The following is a 17199-nucleotide window of genomic DNA, read 5'->3' as shown; positions in this document are numbered from 1 at the left end:
TTTTTTATTTTTTTTTCAACATTTATTTATTTTTGGGACAGAGAGAGACAGAGCATGAACGGGGGAGGGTCAGAGAGAGAGGGAGACACAGAATCGGAAACAGGCTCCTGGCTCTGAGCCATCAGCCCAGAGCCTGACGCGGGGCTCGAACTCACGGACCGCGAGATCGTGACCTGGCTGAAGTCGGACGCTCAACCGACTGCGCCACCCAGGCGCCCCATTAGTTTTACTTTTCAAATAAAGTCCCAATCAAACATTTTTTTCCTCTATCTTCTGAAATTTCAGCATTTCTTTTATGTAATTCTAACTAATTCTTCTAAGTAATTCATTCCAGGATTAATTATGCTTAGATAAAAGGGATCTGAATCTATACAGAAGTACTCCTGAAACTCTGAAACCTCTTTCAAGTACTAACTACCCTGGTCTTTCCCAGACTGGGTAGGCCTAAAAAACAAACAAAAACATTAGCTAATCTTTGGCTCATAAGAATGATTTCTGAAAGAACGGGTAGCAGGTCATTTTAACTATGGAAAAGAGGCTGCTTTTCGGGTTGTGAAGGCAAAGTAGGGATATGGAAAGAGACAATGTTGCTAGGAGCAGAATATTATTTAAAAAAAAATATGGGGCGCCTGGGTGGCGCAGTCGGTTAAGCGTCCGACTTCAGCCAGGTCACGATCTCGCGGTCCGTGAGTTCGAGCCCCGCGTCGGGCTCTGGATGGCTCAGAGCCTGGAGCCTGTTTCCGATTCTGTGTCTCCCTCTCTCTGCCCCTCCCCTGTTCATGCTCTGTCTGTCTCTGTCCCAAAAATAAATTTAAAAAGTTGAAAAAAAAATTAAAAAAAAAAAAACATAACTACATTGAAAGAAAACATTCCAAACCACTAAGGAATAAGGTATCCTGTAAAATGGGAGCCAGAAGGGTCAATTTACAACAATTTGCAAAGAATGGAGTGAGGGAACTATAAGTACAGAGTAAGACACAGAAGCACCCCCTTCCGTATTCCACTTTCTTGGCCCATTTTGCCTCTCCAATTTTATCCCATTCTCCCAACAAAAACTTTTAAGGGTAAAGTAAGGGATCTGATGACATTGTTTGAACACCTGGATCTGCCATGTCTAAAATCAATCTATTTTCAGCTGTCTGCAATATGTGACTCAGTACTTTTTATTGAACACAGTTTAAGTTCATTTCTGTCATTTGTAAGGAAAAGAGTCCTGACTAATACACTAGATCATGTTACTCCACAATAAAAAACTTTCCCTGTTCACTTCTGGCTCTGCCTTATTTTGATTTCTTCTGAATTTCTGTAAAAACTTCTTTGTATCACTCCCCTTCTAACATGTGTAATAATTATCAAAATTATTTCCCCTACCACATTAAAACAGCAAAGTCTGTAAAGACAGACTGAACCTTACTTTCATATTCTGCCATATGCTATTTTCACACATTAAAAGGCAGAAAAAAAGGCATGAACGGATACATGAAGGAGAAAGAGGGATGTATTCAACAATTCAGACTGGTTAATTCAGACTGGTCTAAGCAGTAGCAGAAGAAAGAAAAAGATATTCATGAGGAAGAAAAAGATATTAAGAGCTAGAATGTGGAAAAAATGCTCGACAGAGGTAAAAAAGAAAAAAAGCAGTGTAGGAGAAAGGGGATATGAGCTAAATTAGAATGAAGAGGGTTGGGTCCAAGGTTTCTTTAACTACTCACTTCATTTTTCTTGGCTTTGGTTTCTTCAATGGTAACTAGGATTTTTTTATTCAAGTTTCTCAGTGCCAACATTTTGTTTGTAAGTAGCCAAAGAACAGAGAATAAAAATCAATGAATATGTAATCCATATCCTTTCCTGAGACTTGAGTTAATAAAACATAAGTATCATCCTTATGAAATACTGTCAAACCAGGTACTAAACTACACTGTTTCCCCTAAGCACAATTATCATTAATTGTTAATCATTAATTGTTAAACATTAATCATTTTCATTAACTATTCTAGTGAAGGAATTTCATATACATCAAAGTTATAAATCTTTTTATTTTAAAGTTTATTTATTTTGGGGGGGGGAGAGGAAGAGAAAAACAGAAAAAGAGAATATCCCAAGCAGGCTCTGCACTGTGAGCACAGAGCCCAATGTAGGGCTTGAACGCACCAACCGCAAGAGCATGACCTGAGCCAAAACGAAGAGTCAGCTGCTTAACCGACTGAACCACCCAGGTACCCCACACTTAGAAATCTTTTGAGGCCAGAGTTCTACTTACTGTGCCTTGATATTCTTAAAATGGTGATTCTACATTTTTTTTTTAACTCTAGAAGAACTCTGGATTAATCAGAAATTATACTGCAGGCAAGATCAAGTATACAGAAGAGGTGAAAAGAGCAAATATATAGGAAAAAAGTGTACTTGGGTTTACATTCCCAGACAAGCCCATAGAAACCTACTGAATCCATAATAAAATGAAAATAATGTGGTAGCTGCTATTAGAGGGGGCCCCTTAAACTCTGAGGTAAAGAACGGGTAGGGCTGACAGGTGCCTGGGTGACTCAGTCCGTTAAGCGTCCCACTTCAGCTCAGGTCATGATACCATGGTTTATGAGTTCAAGCTCTGCATCAGGTGAGCTCAAGCCCCACTCTGGGTTTTGCACTCCCTCTCTCTCTGCAACTCGTGGGATTCTCTCTCTCTCCCCCTCTCTCATAATAAACAATTTTTTTTTGAATAAAAAAAAAAAAGAAGGGTAGACGAGCTGAGCAAACAGACTCCAACATGAAAGGAAGGACAGTTGGTTTATTTATAATTCAAGTAAGTCTGCTAAAAAGACTTAACAATACTGTATTTGAACAACTCAACCCAACCTATATTAGCTAAGATGTCTAAAATAAGTTATAAAAATATATACAGCAATATCATTAACATTGTGCCATCTTACATTTCAGACAACTTTTCATGTATTATCTTTTATTTTCCCCATAAAACAATCTATAAGTATTGCTCAGTGTGTGCCTCATGGAAAACTAGTTCCTCAAAGGCTAATGATCCTTTATACAAGAAGGCTTCTGTGTGTCATCTGAATCTAGGATGTGATGAGATGACCAAAGTTAAATAAGCTTTTCCTCCTGTTTTTTTGGTGTTGTTGTTTCCAGAGACTTTAATATCCCAAAGCACAATATGAATCTCTTAAGAAGGGGCACATGATGTACAATGTGTCCCAAAGTTATATAGCTATAGAACCATTTTTTCCTGGTCATTTCTGCAGACCAGGGTCTCCATAATTAGAGTGTAGGAAAACGATGAGCTAGTAAAAACCTGGGAGCATAGAAAGAACAAATACCTGACATGCCTAATGGAAACAATACTTGGGAGTCAGGAGACATGGATTCTATATTCAGTTTTGCCACTTATTGGTTCTGTGCCCTCAGGGGAAAAATAACACTTAATTTTCCTGTGCCTTAGTTTTATCATTTGCAAAACAGCAATTCTAATTCCAGTTGAAGTCTTTTTCAGGGTTGGATAAAAGATATTAGATACATGAGATTTTAGAACTATAAAATTCTAGACCTGCAGAAGACCTTTCAGATCAACCAGCAATATCCTATCAGAAAGGTAATTTTAAGGATCTGGAATAAAACCTACATCTCCTCTTGGCCCCACATTTCCCCCTATACCCTTCACATGCTGCTTTCACTCTTCAACAGATAAAATATTAAGAAAACATCTCTAGAGGCAGAATAAGTCTCAGAAAGGAATACAACTGAAAGTCTCAGAAAAAAAGTAATATTGAAGTGATATAATCTCGCCTTAAAATTCCCATTGACAACATACACACATATAGTCCAAAATAAGTAAGGCTTTGAAAAACAAGGAGAGGTAGAAAGATAAGAGTAGCTCATCCCATAATCACTTGGAAATTGAAGGTAGACAATTTTTTGAAATAATTCATTTCTATATCCAATTAACAAACTGGTCCTACCATCACCAAAAATATACCTAATCAACAACAGGTAAAGGAAAGCAAATCTTACTAAAATCAGTGAGAGAACTAAGGGTAAAGAAATGGACTAAAGCCGCAAGAGGCTAGAAATACATAAGATTATCTGGTGATATTACTGCAATTCAGGGCTACTGTCAAAGCTTTGCAGCTTTCCTATAATAGAGTACAGGACCGTTTGATGCTAATTACTTAGTGATGTGCCAAAAGGATGTATTTATTTCACTTGAAACATAAGAAAGCCCTTTTTTCCATAATGACAAATCAATGGGATAATTCTGGAATTCATTAAAAAGAAACACTAACTGATCCAACATAATAGCTTTATTTCCTATGTAAAACACTTCAAAATATCTAAATGAATATAGAAATGCATTTTTCTGTAGTAAATTGTTTATTATTGAATCATTATCAACCCTTGTTAGACAAAATTTCTCATTTTTGCAATGTGCAAAATCATTAAAGTGTTTGAGAGCTCCATCATGAAAGACAGTGGCACTTTATAATCCATTATTTCTTCAGGCAAATGTGCTTATGGTTGAACATAATACGAAAAATAACAATATTCCCTAGCATATGATTCTATCCCCCCTCTTAATGGTATTTTTATATGTTGACAGCAATGATGAAATATGTTACTGCTTTCCTATTAGCTTTAACTGTTTCTAAGCAGTCATCATTTACAGCATTACTCTGAAGTATTACCTGTAATGATGATTAGGTATCTACAGTTCCGAATGCTTCCCATACTGCTATGCATGTCTCAGTCATGCTTTAACAACATAGGTTTTTAGTCTGAAATTCCTTTAAATTACCAAAAGGCTATAAGAGTGAATCTATCCGTACACTATATCGAGCACTATAAACCTACATATTTGAGTATCTAACAGTTCATTTACTTCAGCTCACATCAAGTAGGATTGCCTGTTGCTGTACAGAACTGCTCTAAAATTTAGGAGAAATTCATTTCCAAAGCTACTGTCATTCAGATTCCTTAAACTGTTAGATACCTCATGTGATCATTTTATTGAAAATAAAGGGAAGAAGTATAGTAAATTAGGTATTACCAATGACCGGTGAAATCCTTTTGAACATACCTGCCTAATATTTTCAGGGTTATTTTCTCCTTCCTTATAGGTAAATTAACATTTTTAAGATTAGATAGTTAAAATTTACAATGAAAATGTATAGCTGCATATTAACAGTGCAGTGTAGTTCAGATGAATCCAGATTTTTTCACTCATACTGTGAAGGGATCAATCTGTTTATAAATTTGAGGGTTTTTTGTTTTTTTTTCAACGTTTATTTTTGAGAGAGAAACAGTGTGTGAGCAGGGAGGGGCAGAAAGAGAGCGAGATACAGAATTCAAAGTAAGCTCCAGGCTCCGAGCTGTCAGCACAGAGCCCGATGCGGGCTTGAACTCATGAACCACGAGATCATGACCTGAGCCGAAGCCAGACACTCAACTGACTGAGCCACCCAGGCACCCCTAAATTTGGGTTTTCATAATGTTTCCAGATTTATTTTAGATGTTGATGTTATACACAGAGTATGTATGACTATTAAAAGATTTGTAATAATTATCTGTAAACTGAAGAAACCAAGAAGCACATTTTCATAATTGCTCCAACTAAGAAAATGTTACCTCAAACTGAATTACAGAAATATTTTTAGTCAACAGCTGCTCAGAGCAAGTGACTGACATGCACACTTCTCAGAATTCATTTACTTCCCACAACTTTAACAGTCACCTTGGCTCAAAGCTATGCTAATGATGCAATTCCACTGGGCTTAAAAATCATATCTGTGAGCTAAGAATAAAGGTAAATTGCATAAACATAAAAAGGAGTAAGGTCTGATTTTTCACTTCTAAGAAGTATAGCCTCAATTAAGAAAGCTTAGTTCAATCTGAAATTACAACAGCACTGACTAGAGCTTGCTCTACCATATTTATAATAAATTAAATGCTACTTGGGAAAAAGATACACTACAAAAAGAAATTATTTGGAGTGTCACATCTATTTTACTTTGATGGTAAGTTCAATAGAAAATTAAAAAGATAAACCGGAAAGTTTTCCCTGGCTAAATGCAAGGATAATTATTTTGTTCTCAGTTTAATATTGATTTTTACCTGGAATAATGTGGTTTTCATTTGCATTTACGTTAAAACAAACTGTCATTTTAAACACAAGTTTTACTGCTCATTAGAGTTTTTACTATTGTGTCATATTCAATGATTCTGGCTTTAAACTGGTAACTGCTTTAGGCAAAATCCACACTAGAATATCAGACTGTGTCCTCAACACTTCATGGAGGATAAGGTAATTAAAAAAAGACTTTGCAAAGCAAAACCATTTATAAAGAAATTGCAGACCACCAGGATTTTGGATTTGGGTAATCCATTTAGATTAGCATGGCTGTGTCTTAAAAGGACAATTCTAAGATCACAATATAGGTCATGTCCTTAACAAATAAAGTAATGAAATTAATGTCAATTACACAAACTTCCATATTTACATGACGCCAATGACAACAACTAAAATAGATTAAACAAAGCTTTCTAATGTGCTCAGGCCCAGCAGAAACAAGAAGGAAAAATCATGTCATAAAGCTGAAATTCTTTTTAATCCGGCTCTGCAAAAAAGGTAAAATTACTGTTTTTAAAGAAAAAGAGTGGCATCCAAAGTAGGAGGGGGGAAAAAACCCAACAACTTGGGCTTATCATTTCAGATTGAACAGCTAAAAACCTTCATATGAGGAAGCAAGAAAGGAGGGAGACAGTGGTGTTTTGCAGGGAGTAGGGGGGAAAAAAAGAAAAGCTAACCTTAAAGGTTTTGCCAAATATAATAATCAGGTTTGGGTGGCAGGTAATATCCTTCAAAATACAACTTCACTATTGCAGAACACAACTTTCAAAATCCCCAATATGAACCCAAGTACTTAAAACAAATGCTGCCAACATCTAAGTGTACTATTAAGTTTTAATTATATAGTGCCAAAAGACATATTGTCCAACATAAGTAAAATCTGCTTAAAATCACTACTTTGTCATATTTTTTATTGCCACACGTATAAATGACTGTTAAGACAAATAGTCAATTACAAATGTCTCCGAAAGACATTTCTGCCCAGAAAGCAGAAAACATATAATGCCTGATGTCACAAAGACATTGCCAAAACTGACAGTTAAAACACTACTACTTCTTTTTTTGATACTGATGCTTTTTCTGAATGCTTGCTCCTCAAAATGAGCTGAATAAGGAAAGCCTGGATGCCCCTAGAAACACAGGAACTTTCTTCTAGATACAGATGTGTATTTCCTGGACAAGGGGATAAAAAATGTCTCTGACCAAAGAGGCTTTGTGAAGACTCCTTGAAGAGAATTACCAACTTACCCATCAGATTTGAGTTCATGAAAGGTGTTGGGGACAAGCCTTCATGGGCCCCTAATCGACTGTCATTCAAGTGATCACTGTAATGAGGGCTGTCTGTAAAACCCTAGGGGGAAAAAAAAAGACCGGAGTATTAAAGAGATTATTTGGCAGTCCTGCTAATTGAGCATAATGACACTCATCTAATTAATATACAGACTTACAAATGGTCATTCCTAATCAAATTCCTTGTTCATTACTTGAAAAACTAAAGAGAAATGCTCCTTTTATTCCTTTTAAGGTTTTAAAGTAGTTTCTTAATGATCTTAAAGAAAATTAGCCCTAGGAACTCTTTACATCCAAAAGGAAAGTTCTATAGTTCATCTTTTTTTTTTAAAGGATAAAGAAAATATATTTTTAAGTTGTAATAAATAAGGAAAAAGTTTATCTCTACCCTCCATTCTGTCTCTAAACCCTACCAATTATTTAAAATACTAAAATAATCTACAATCAGTATATTAGAATTGAATCCTTTCCTAAATGGCAAACAAATATTTAACAAAAAAGATCTGTTTGTACTCTTTTGATACTAGTATAACAAGATATACTGCTAGAGAAACTGAATCATGTAAAAAGGAAAACATTTATTAAAAATAGCTGATTTAAATTCTTACGAGTTTTAAAAATGAAATTGTACACCATGAAAACAATAAAACTAATGTTATTATCTCACAAGAGCTGTTATTAAATTTCTCCTTATAACTTAAAACATGTTTTTTAAAAGCAAAGGAGGAAAAAGATACTAACGTTTACAAATAAATGTTACAAAAGCTCTGTGGATTAAAAACTCTTCTGGTTCTCAGTCTCACACATACTAAGTACAAAGTCATACTGTTTTTAAACACGGCTTTGAATCCTGGTTAATTAAACCTCGGGTGGATACCTACCCTTCTGCTAACTTACGATGGTTTCAGTAAAAATCAGAAAAACCTCCTAGAGGCCCAAACAAGAATACAAACTGCCTTGGCTCCCAGAAACAGAAAACACCCAGAATCCCCTGGGATTATAAAATCATCAATCACTGAACATTTATCATTACCGAGACCGCAGGCTAACATTCAAGAAGACATTAATGGGGCTGAAACAGGCCTCACTATCTTTGCAGGCATGCTGTCAGTTCAACCAAAGGGCTAGGAACTGAGGGCTAAGTAACTGTCAAATCATTACAATTGCTTATGGATGCATGTCACAACTCCTTCTGCTGTTCTGTTTTAAAACTAATCTTCTGGGAGTGCTAACTCCCAGATGAATCTTTGTTTCATTTTTACCTACTTTAGAATTACTGATACACATGTGACAGACATACAAGAAGAATCTAGGTGACATTTACAACTTGGTTATGACCACAAGGATGTCCTCTGGTAACCACAAGGAAAGTCTCATCTGTCACAGCCACATGCAGTAGAGGCTTATACAAAACACAATGGCTCCTAGCTAAGGTCACTCCTTGGAGTTTACTTTTGTTGTTTAAAACTTAACACTCTTGAGGTGCTAAGTGACATGTCACTATCTCACAGACATCTGGGTATTTCTGCCACTTCCTCCCCCTGCCACTTTTAGGTATGTAAGTAAAAACAAGGCACTGAAACCTACAAAACACTCACTGAACCAGTGTTTAACATCATTACACAATGATATTACTCCAGAAAAACGCCAAGAGAAATGTGTTTGTAGGTGAGCCACGCTGTTCACACTTCACTTAAATGCAAAAGAACAGCAAAAGATTAATTCTGTATGCTCTCAGAACTCTTCATTCTTGAAGTACCAAAAAAGAACTTTTTTCTATCCTGACCATAAAAATAAAACATTCAAGTTTTTAAAAACTATCTCCTAAAGCACAAGAATACAACTAGATCTAAGTTTTAGGGTAACAATCAAATGATGACACACACATAGTATATTAACTTCAAAGATTATGTGTAACATAGATTAATAGAGAGGATAGTTATCTTTAGGCTTCCATTAATATGTGCTCAAAGAACACAGAAATTATTTTACTACCAACCACACATAAATAATAGTAAGTACTATCCCTTATCCATGGGCATCCATATTCTGCAGGACACAGTACAGAATTTACTACAAGATTATTTTCCAGTCTACTGATAAATTCTGGGATTGTCATACTGCATGACAGAGAAGTAGTCTAGAAACTTTTTTTAATACATACAAGATTTGCATATCAAACTTCGGTAAGGCATAATTTTGCTCATGTAAGATCAAAAATTAATAGAAATTTGAACATTTTCCCTACACCTCAAAAGTTCATCTTAATGTATACAATTTTCTTGAAAAGTTACAGCCCAAGAGGCAAAGAGAAATAGTACCTCATCCACAGATGCAAACTGATGCAAGAGGACAGGACAAAGAAAACGGACTTATAAAAGACTGACATAGTTTTGGATCTAATATATACCAAAACTTCACCTGAAAGATGAACTAGCTACTGTTTCTAGATTATTCATCATTCTTTCCACAAAGTCGTAGTGATATCTACCAGAACAGAACTTTTCATGAACCAAGATGCACAGTTAAAAACTAATTTATAAACATTTAAATAAGATCACTATAGGTCACATTTTTAAGATTAGTTCTAGAAAAGTACAGTTATCTGTCAGCTTGTTAATGTGTCAACTAGCTGGATGATACCTAGAACAGTGTTTTGCAAACTTCAATATTCATATCAACTGACCGGAGATCATGTTAAAATACAGATTAAGAAGCATAAGGTCTAGGGGTGCCTGGGTGGCTCAGTTAGTTAAGCAACTGACTTCGGCTCAGGTCATGATCTCATGGTTTGTGAGTTCGAGCCCACACCAGGCTCTGTGCTGACAGCTTGGAGCCTGGAGCCTGCTTCAAATTCTCTCTCTCTGCCCCACCCCTGCTAGTGCTCTCTCTCTCAAAAATAAACACTTTAAAAAAAAAGAGAGAGAAAAACATAAGGTCTAGAATGGGGCCTAAGATTCTGCAGTTCTAACACAAAGGTAATGTGATGCTACTGGCCCACAGACCACACTTCCAGTAATAAGAACATAAACAATCTGGAAATACAGATCTCTTTCACATAGAAGAAAAATTCAAGTCTAGGAAGGTGATAGCCAGGTTTGCCCCAACCCTGCCTCAACCAGAACCACATTAAAAATACCAGAAGTTTCCAGAGAATTATGTTAGGAAGAAATCTCACAGTTAAGCAAAAGATCTAAAGCAATTAGAATAAAAAATATTTTTATGTATGTAGGTCTGTATTCCTCCATGTAGTTATAAGGTGAAGACAGATGTCAAATAGTACTTTAATGAGACAAATTTAGTTGACCTGGAGTTTAAACAGACTCCATGAGTACCACACAGATTTAGGTAATGGGGATGGATGCTGATAGAAAAGGCAAAAGGAAAGAATGCCATACATAATACAGTTTTGGGGCAACAGAACAGCAGGGAAGAAAGCAGAATAATGCAGTGGCCAGCCAGAATATTAGAGGGTAGAGAAAATAAGGGAAAGGGGACTGGCCTGAGGGAGGGGGTAGAGTAAAAAGAAGGGAATAAAAAACAAGCAAGCAATTGTTAAGATGAAGCCCAACAGATCAGTCAATGGTATTGATAAATGAATGCTATTTCAATTTTAGGATGAAAAGGAAGTAAGCCAGTAAGATTAAATACAGAACTATCAAGGTGCATATTTTTTTAATTTTTTTTAACGTTTATTTATTTTTGAGACAGAGAGAGAGACAGAGCATGAACGGGGGAGGGGCAGAGAGAGAGGGAGACACAGAATTGGAAGCAGGCTCCAGGCTCCGAGCCATCAGCCCAGAGCCCGACGTGGGGCTCGAACTCAAGGACCGCGAGATAGTGACCTGAGCTGAAGTCGGACGCTTAACCGACTGAGCCACCCAGGCGCCCCTCAAGGTGCATATTTTAAATTGACAGAACATTACTATGTTAATAAAAATGGCCAATTCTGTAAAATGGCTTTACTATTAAAATAACCATTAATAAAATAGACTTTTGTACATAAGAGATGATAAACGTACATTATATAGGATAGCACAATATTACCAAAATCATCTATCATAGCAGCTTTTTAGTCATAGTATGCTAAATCCATAAAAATATTTCCAAATGTACTCTAAAAAATTACTGTTCCTGTTTAATGATAAAAATGGAAAGCACTCAAAAAAAATCAGTAACTGATAAAATCAGTTGATACACAGATTACAAAAACTGTTCAACTCTGTACTTAAAATCTGTCTAAACTACAATTTAATTTGCAAATCTTAAAAAGTCTCGTCTATGAATGCATAACACTTTGCAAAATCTTTATATTGTGAAACATGTTCTATAAAAACGCATTTAGTACTTTTCTCCATGTTCATTTCATGATACAGAATTCAGAAATGTTAATCCCTGCTATAATATGACAAGAAACCTGACGCAGTCAATCAGATCTTCCACCATTTTTAAACTAATTTAAAATACACACAATAAGTCAAATCTTTTCTGCCACAAATAAAAAAACAAAAGCACCCAGTATTGTTTACATAATAGTACTCTACTCTGGTTTGTCTCCTCAAAAATACAAGAACTTTCACTGTTGGTTAATTTTTTAAATACTTCATTTAAAAAATTTATTTCACCCATCAAATAAAGTGTAATCCACAGAGTACCTTCCCAGGTTGGTAACAGACTCATGGTTTTTCTAATCTATATTGCTATTTCTTTGTATGAAAACCAGTGCCTAACCCTATTTTAAAATATCCTTTCCAATTCTTTTCAATAGTTAAAAAGGGAAGGGCAGGAAAAGGCTATTTCTTTTTTTTTTTTTATTTAAAAAAAAATTTTTTTTTTAACGTTTATTTATTTTTTGGGGACAGAGAGACAGAGCATGAACGGGGGAGGGGCAGAGAGAGAGGGAGACACAGAATCAGAAACAGGCTCCAGGCTCTGAGCCATCAGCCCAGAGCCCGACGCGGGGCTCTAACTCACGGACCGCGAGATCGTGACCTGGCTGAAGTCGGACGCTTAACCGACTGCGCCACCCAGGCGCCCCGGAAAAGGCTATTTCAATAAAAATTTACCTTCTCAGAAAAGAAGGTATTGAAATTACTTAACTATCCATTTAAATTATACCATAATTAGCTGTTATAATTGCACTGTTCAGTGTAGTGGATAAATGTAGAATTTTTGAGCCAGAATGGTAGATGTGAATTCCATCTTTCCATCCACACATACTAGCTGTGTGACTCGAGGCAAAGCAATCTTTCTTGCCTCAGTTTCATTATCTGTAAAATTGGAATAATAACAATATCTTCATCTCATGGGTTGTTGTAAGAAGTAAACAAGTTAACATACTGTACCAAATGGAAAAGTGCCTGGCACATAGTAAGCATACAATAAACGCTGGTCACTATTTTATCATCTCATTTAGAAATTGTTGTCTAACAAATTTTGAGAATGCATGGACTGTGTCTGTTTTTTTCATAATTACATCCTCAGAACAATGACTATTGCATACACAGCAGTTGCTCAATAAATGATGGATAGGAGATTTTAGCTGCTAAATGCTGCGGAGGTTCAGATATTATAAAGGTTCAATCAGTTTTTCTATAGAACAACCAATAACTCGTAGCAGAAAGAAGGCTGATGAAAAACTAGCTTATTTAACTGGATTGAATAAGAACCCACAGACCTTTGGTATTTAGAGAGCCACAGGATTTTGCACCATGTATTGAAATCCTATAGCTCCTAAGTGGTCAATGCCAGCAGCATCAGTTAAAAGCTATAAGCCATCAGAAAGCTTTGGACAAGACTAGGATGCAAATGGATGGTCACATCTCAAAGACAGGTAAAATTGAAATAAAAATAAGTAGCAATAGCAAATGAAGTTTAAAAGAAAAATGGTGGTCTTATTATATTTCTTTATATACACCTATGATAAATTACCAAAATAAATGTCTACATAAAGAATGTTATACTTTTTAAAACAAATGCTTGAATGTGATTTGTCTCTCTCCATTAAAATGCACCCATGAAAAAGACAAGTGAATTGACTTGATCACAGTAGTCTATTATCTGAAAGCAGGGACACTGTCTATATCTATCACTAGTGACAAGCACATTAACAGGCACACAGAATGTAACTAATAAAATCTGTTAGTTTAATGAATGAATTAAATGAATCAAGCTTACACATGAAAAAGCTACTTAATACTCAACAGGTTAAGATTCTGTTATCCTTTAACAGGTCAGATGCTAATACATAATAAATTTTCCTGACAAATAGATTTTGTCATCCAGGTTCATAAATTCCTGGAAGGAAGAATGTTTTCTCTTTATGATCCCAAAAGAGACTGGCACAGAATTTTGCATGTAGTAAGTGTTCAAGCTTTTCTTGAGGATGAATAACCTTTCCAGGTAACTTTTTGAAGTTTTTTAATTTTAAATTTTTTAGTAATCTCTATATCCAAAGTGGGGCTCAAAATTACAACCTTAGGATCAAGAGACATGCTCTTCCTACAGAACCAGCCAAGTGCCCCTCCAGGCAACTTTTATTTTAACATTTATTTGTTTGTTTGTTTATTCATTTTTTGAGAGAGAAATAGACCACAAGTGGGGGAGGGGCAGAGAGAAGGAGACACAGAATCTGTAGCAGGCTCCAGGCTCTGAGCTATCAGCAAAGAGCCTGATGTGAGGCTCAAACTCACAAACCTCGAGATCATGACCTGAGCCAAAGCTGGACACTTAACTGATTGAGCCACCTAGACGTCCCTATTTATTTTTGACTGGGGGGGGGGGGGGGAAGAGAAAGCAGGGAAGAGGCAGAGAGAGAAGCAGACAAAAAAATCTGAAGCAGGCTCCGTGCTATCAGCAGAGAGCCCGATGTGGGGCTCGAACTCATTAACAGTGAGATCATGACCTGAGCTAAAGTCAGATGCTTAACTGACTGAGCCACTCAGGCGCCCCAACCTCCAGGTAACTTTATTTATGAATGCTAAGACATGGTTTCATACAATTACTATAACCCCAGACTGAAAAGAAAGTCTTAAATTGTCACAGGTGGGAGGAGAGGGAGAATCAAAATCTTTTAGAGGTGAAAAGGATCCTCAAAAAATATGATGGACACATGAAATACTGCTTAGCACAGGGACGTGAAATACTTGTAAACATGAGATTTCAGAGGACCACCTAAAAAAGTTCACACAGGTTCAATGCTAAGTTAAGCCCACTCACGTTCACAAATTTATCCAAGTAACTGCTAATGCCATCTGTCAGAAGCAAAGTTGATGCTCTCTTGTGCTGGCCTATAGCTTTGTTGTGTTGGAAAGTTTACAAGCAGAAATGTTTCTACATTTTACTTGTTTAAAGTTCATTCTCTACATGGAGAAATCAAAACATCTCCAGGCATCACACGAAAAAGAATACTGAAATGAGAAAAGCAAAAAATACATTACTGAATCCAGATGTTACGTAGGATTTTAGGGCCCTAATACACCATATAGTTCACACTCATTTTACCTACCATACAGATGAAAAGACACTAGTGAAGTTCAGTGTCTTGCTAAAGATCTGGAAGTGAGGGAACGGCACTGAGGTTAATAAGAATTCCACATACCTAATAATCCATTCATAGTGGATTGATTATATGAGGCAAGTGTAGCCAAGATTCTCATTTTACATATTAAAAAACTAAAGTTCAGAGTAATCAAGATGACAAAACAAACGGACTTAAACTCTGAATCATCAACTTCTAATTAGAAGTTTTCCCTTATTCTGTACCATTATTCTATGTTACATAAAAAAAGACTTGCTCCTTGAAGTTGTTAAATTCCTTGATATTAAGTTCAAAAAAGATGAGCAAATCTTGTTTTGGTGGTTTTGAGAGAGTTAATTCTAGAAAACTTTTTCCATATTATAGGTCTACATATTCTAGGTTTTTCAATTCTAAATTCTTAATTACCATCCTCCTGAAAGATTTATAAAGTTAATTTCTCCACCAATGACTATATCAAAATCATAAATCCATGAACACGTGAAACAGAAAAAGTGAAGAATATCTTTTCACTACAAATACAAAAGAATGTAAAATAAATTACTTTGTCAAAAAATTATTAACCCATATGTACTGTAACTATTTTCTATATAAAAATTCAATGGCAAAATGTCATTGAGTACTATTACGTTAGTTTGTAAGATTATAAATAAGCAGCACCAACGACTGATGTTTGAAAGAATACAGAAAAACAATACTTACATAGAGGAATTCCACTCATTTTGTTTGTTTTAGCCCCACATATTATGTGGTTCTCCCCAAAACTACAGACAGTAATGCCAGACAAGAAGTATACTATTCTGTCGATGGTTTCTAATGTTTAGATTTTGGCTGCTTCTCAGTAACTAGCCAAACTTACATAGACTGTTAGTTCCTTTCAGTTCAGAAATGGATGCTCCATTTAGAACAAAAATTTAAAAAACAGTGAAAAGTAAACTCAATTAGAAAATTATCTATCTTAAAAAATTATACTATAAAATACAGTACAACATATGTAACATTTTTAGGACATCTGTTAATTTAGTTTATTCCTAAACTAACATCCTGACTTTACACTTAAAAAGTATTTATTAAAAGATTACAAAATTAACTCAAAATGGATTAAAGAACATAAAAGCCTAAAACCATAAAACTCTTAGTTGAAAATATAACAGGTAACCTCCTTGACATCATTCTTGGTGATGATTTTTTGGGGTTTGACAACAAAAGCAAAGGTAACAAAAAGCAAAAATAAGCCAATGGGACTACATCAAACTAAAAAGCTTCTGCACAGCAAAGGAAAACCATTAACAAAATGAAAATCCCACCCCAACCTATGGATTATAATATGTGCAAATCATGTATCTGATAAGGGGTTAATATACAAAGTATATAAAAAACTCATACAAGTCTTCTATGGTGACAGATGGTAGCTACCCTTGTGAGCATAGCATAACAAAAACTTGTCAAATCACTATGTTGTACACCTGACATTAATGTAACGTTGTAGGTCAACTACAATAAAAGGGGGGGGGGAGGGGAAGAGCTCATACAACTTAATAGCAAAATAACCCCAAATGATCTGATTTAAAAATGTGCAAAGAATCTGAATACATTTTTCCAAAGCAGATCTACAGATGTCAGAAGGCACATGAAATGGTACTCAACATCACTAATCAGGAAAATGTAAATCAAAACCACAATAGGGTATCACCTTCTACCTGTTCAAAATGGCTATCTTCAGAAAGACAAGAAATAACAAGTGCTGGTGAGGATGTGAAGAAAAAGTAAACCTCTCATGCACTTTTAGTGGGAGTGTGAATTGGTACAGCCACTATAGAAAACAGTATGGAGGTTCCTCAAAAAATTACAACTAGAAATACAATATGATATAGCAATTCCACTTCTGGGTATTTATTTGAAGAAAACAAAAACACTATGAATCCCCATGTTCACTGCAGCATTATTTACAAACCAAGACATGGAAGCAATCTAAGGGTCCACTGATAGAAGAATAAAGAAACAGGTGAGTAAACACACACATACACACACAGTGGAATATTCTTTAGTTGTAAAAAGGAAGGAAATTTTTCCATGTGCACAACAACATAGATGGACCTTAAGGGCATTATGCTAAGTAAAATAGGTCAAACAGAGAAAGACAAATACTGTATGATCCCATTGATGTGTAACCTTACAACAAAACAAAACAAAACAAAACAAAACAAAACAAAACAAAACAAAACAAAACAAAACAAAA

The 17199-nt window shown here is 35.5% G+C and overlaps 1 protein-coding gene across 13 annotated transcripts in view; it reads right to left on the bottom strand.

Annotated features, from left to right (window-relative positions):
- The window catches only part of TCF12 (transcription factor 12), a 396860-nt gene that overhangs the window by 188658 nt on the left and 191003 nt on the right, over positions 1-17199 (bottom strand). For all 13 annotated transcript variants that reach the window (XM_040492789.1, XM_040492790.1, XM_040492788.1 and 10 more), the window contains one exon: positions 7382-7484. In XM_040492789.1, coding sequence (XP_040348723.1) covers positions 7382-7484 — 103 coding nt within the window. The remainder of the gene's footprint in view (positions 1-7381; positions 7485-17199) is intronic.

This window comes from Herpailurus yagouaroundi, unplaced genomic scaffold (genome assembly GCF_014898765.1).
Source record: "Herpailurus yagouaroundi ecotype Mexico unplaced genomic scaffold, PumYag 184, whole genome shotgun sequence".
In the NCBI taxonomy this organism is placed as follows: domain Eukaryota; kingdom Metazoa; phylum Chordata; class Mammalia; order Carnivora; family Felidae; genus Herpailurus; species Herpailurus yagouaroundi.
This window is presented reverse-complemented; position numbering and strand designations above follow the sequence as displayed.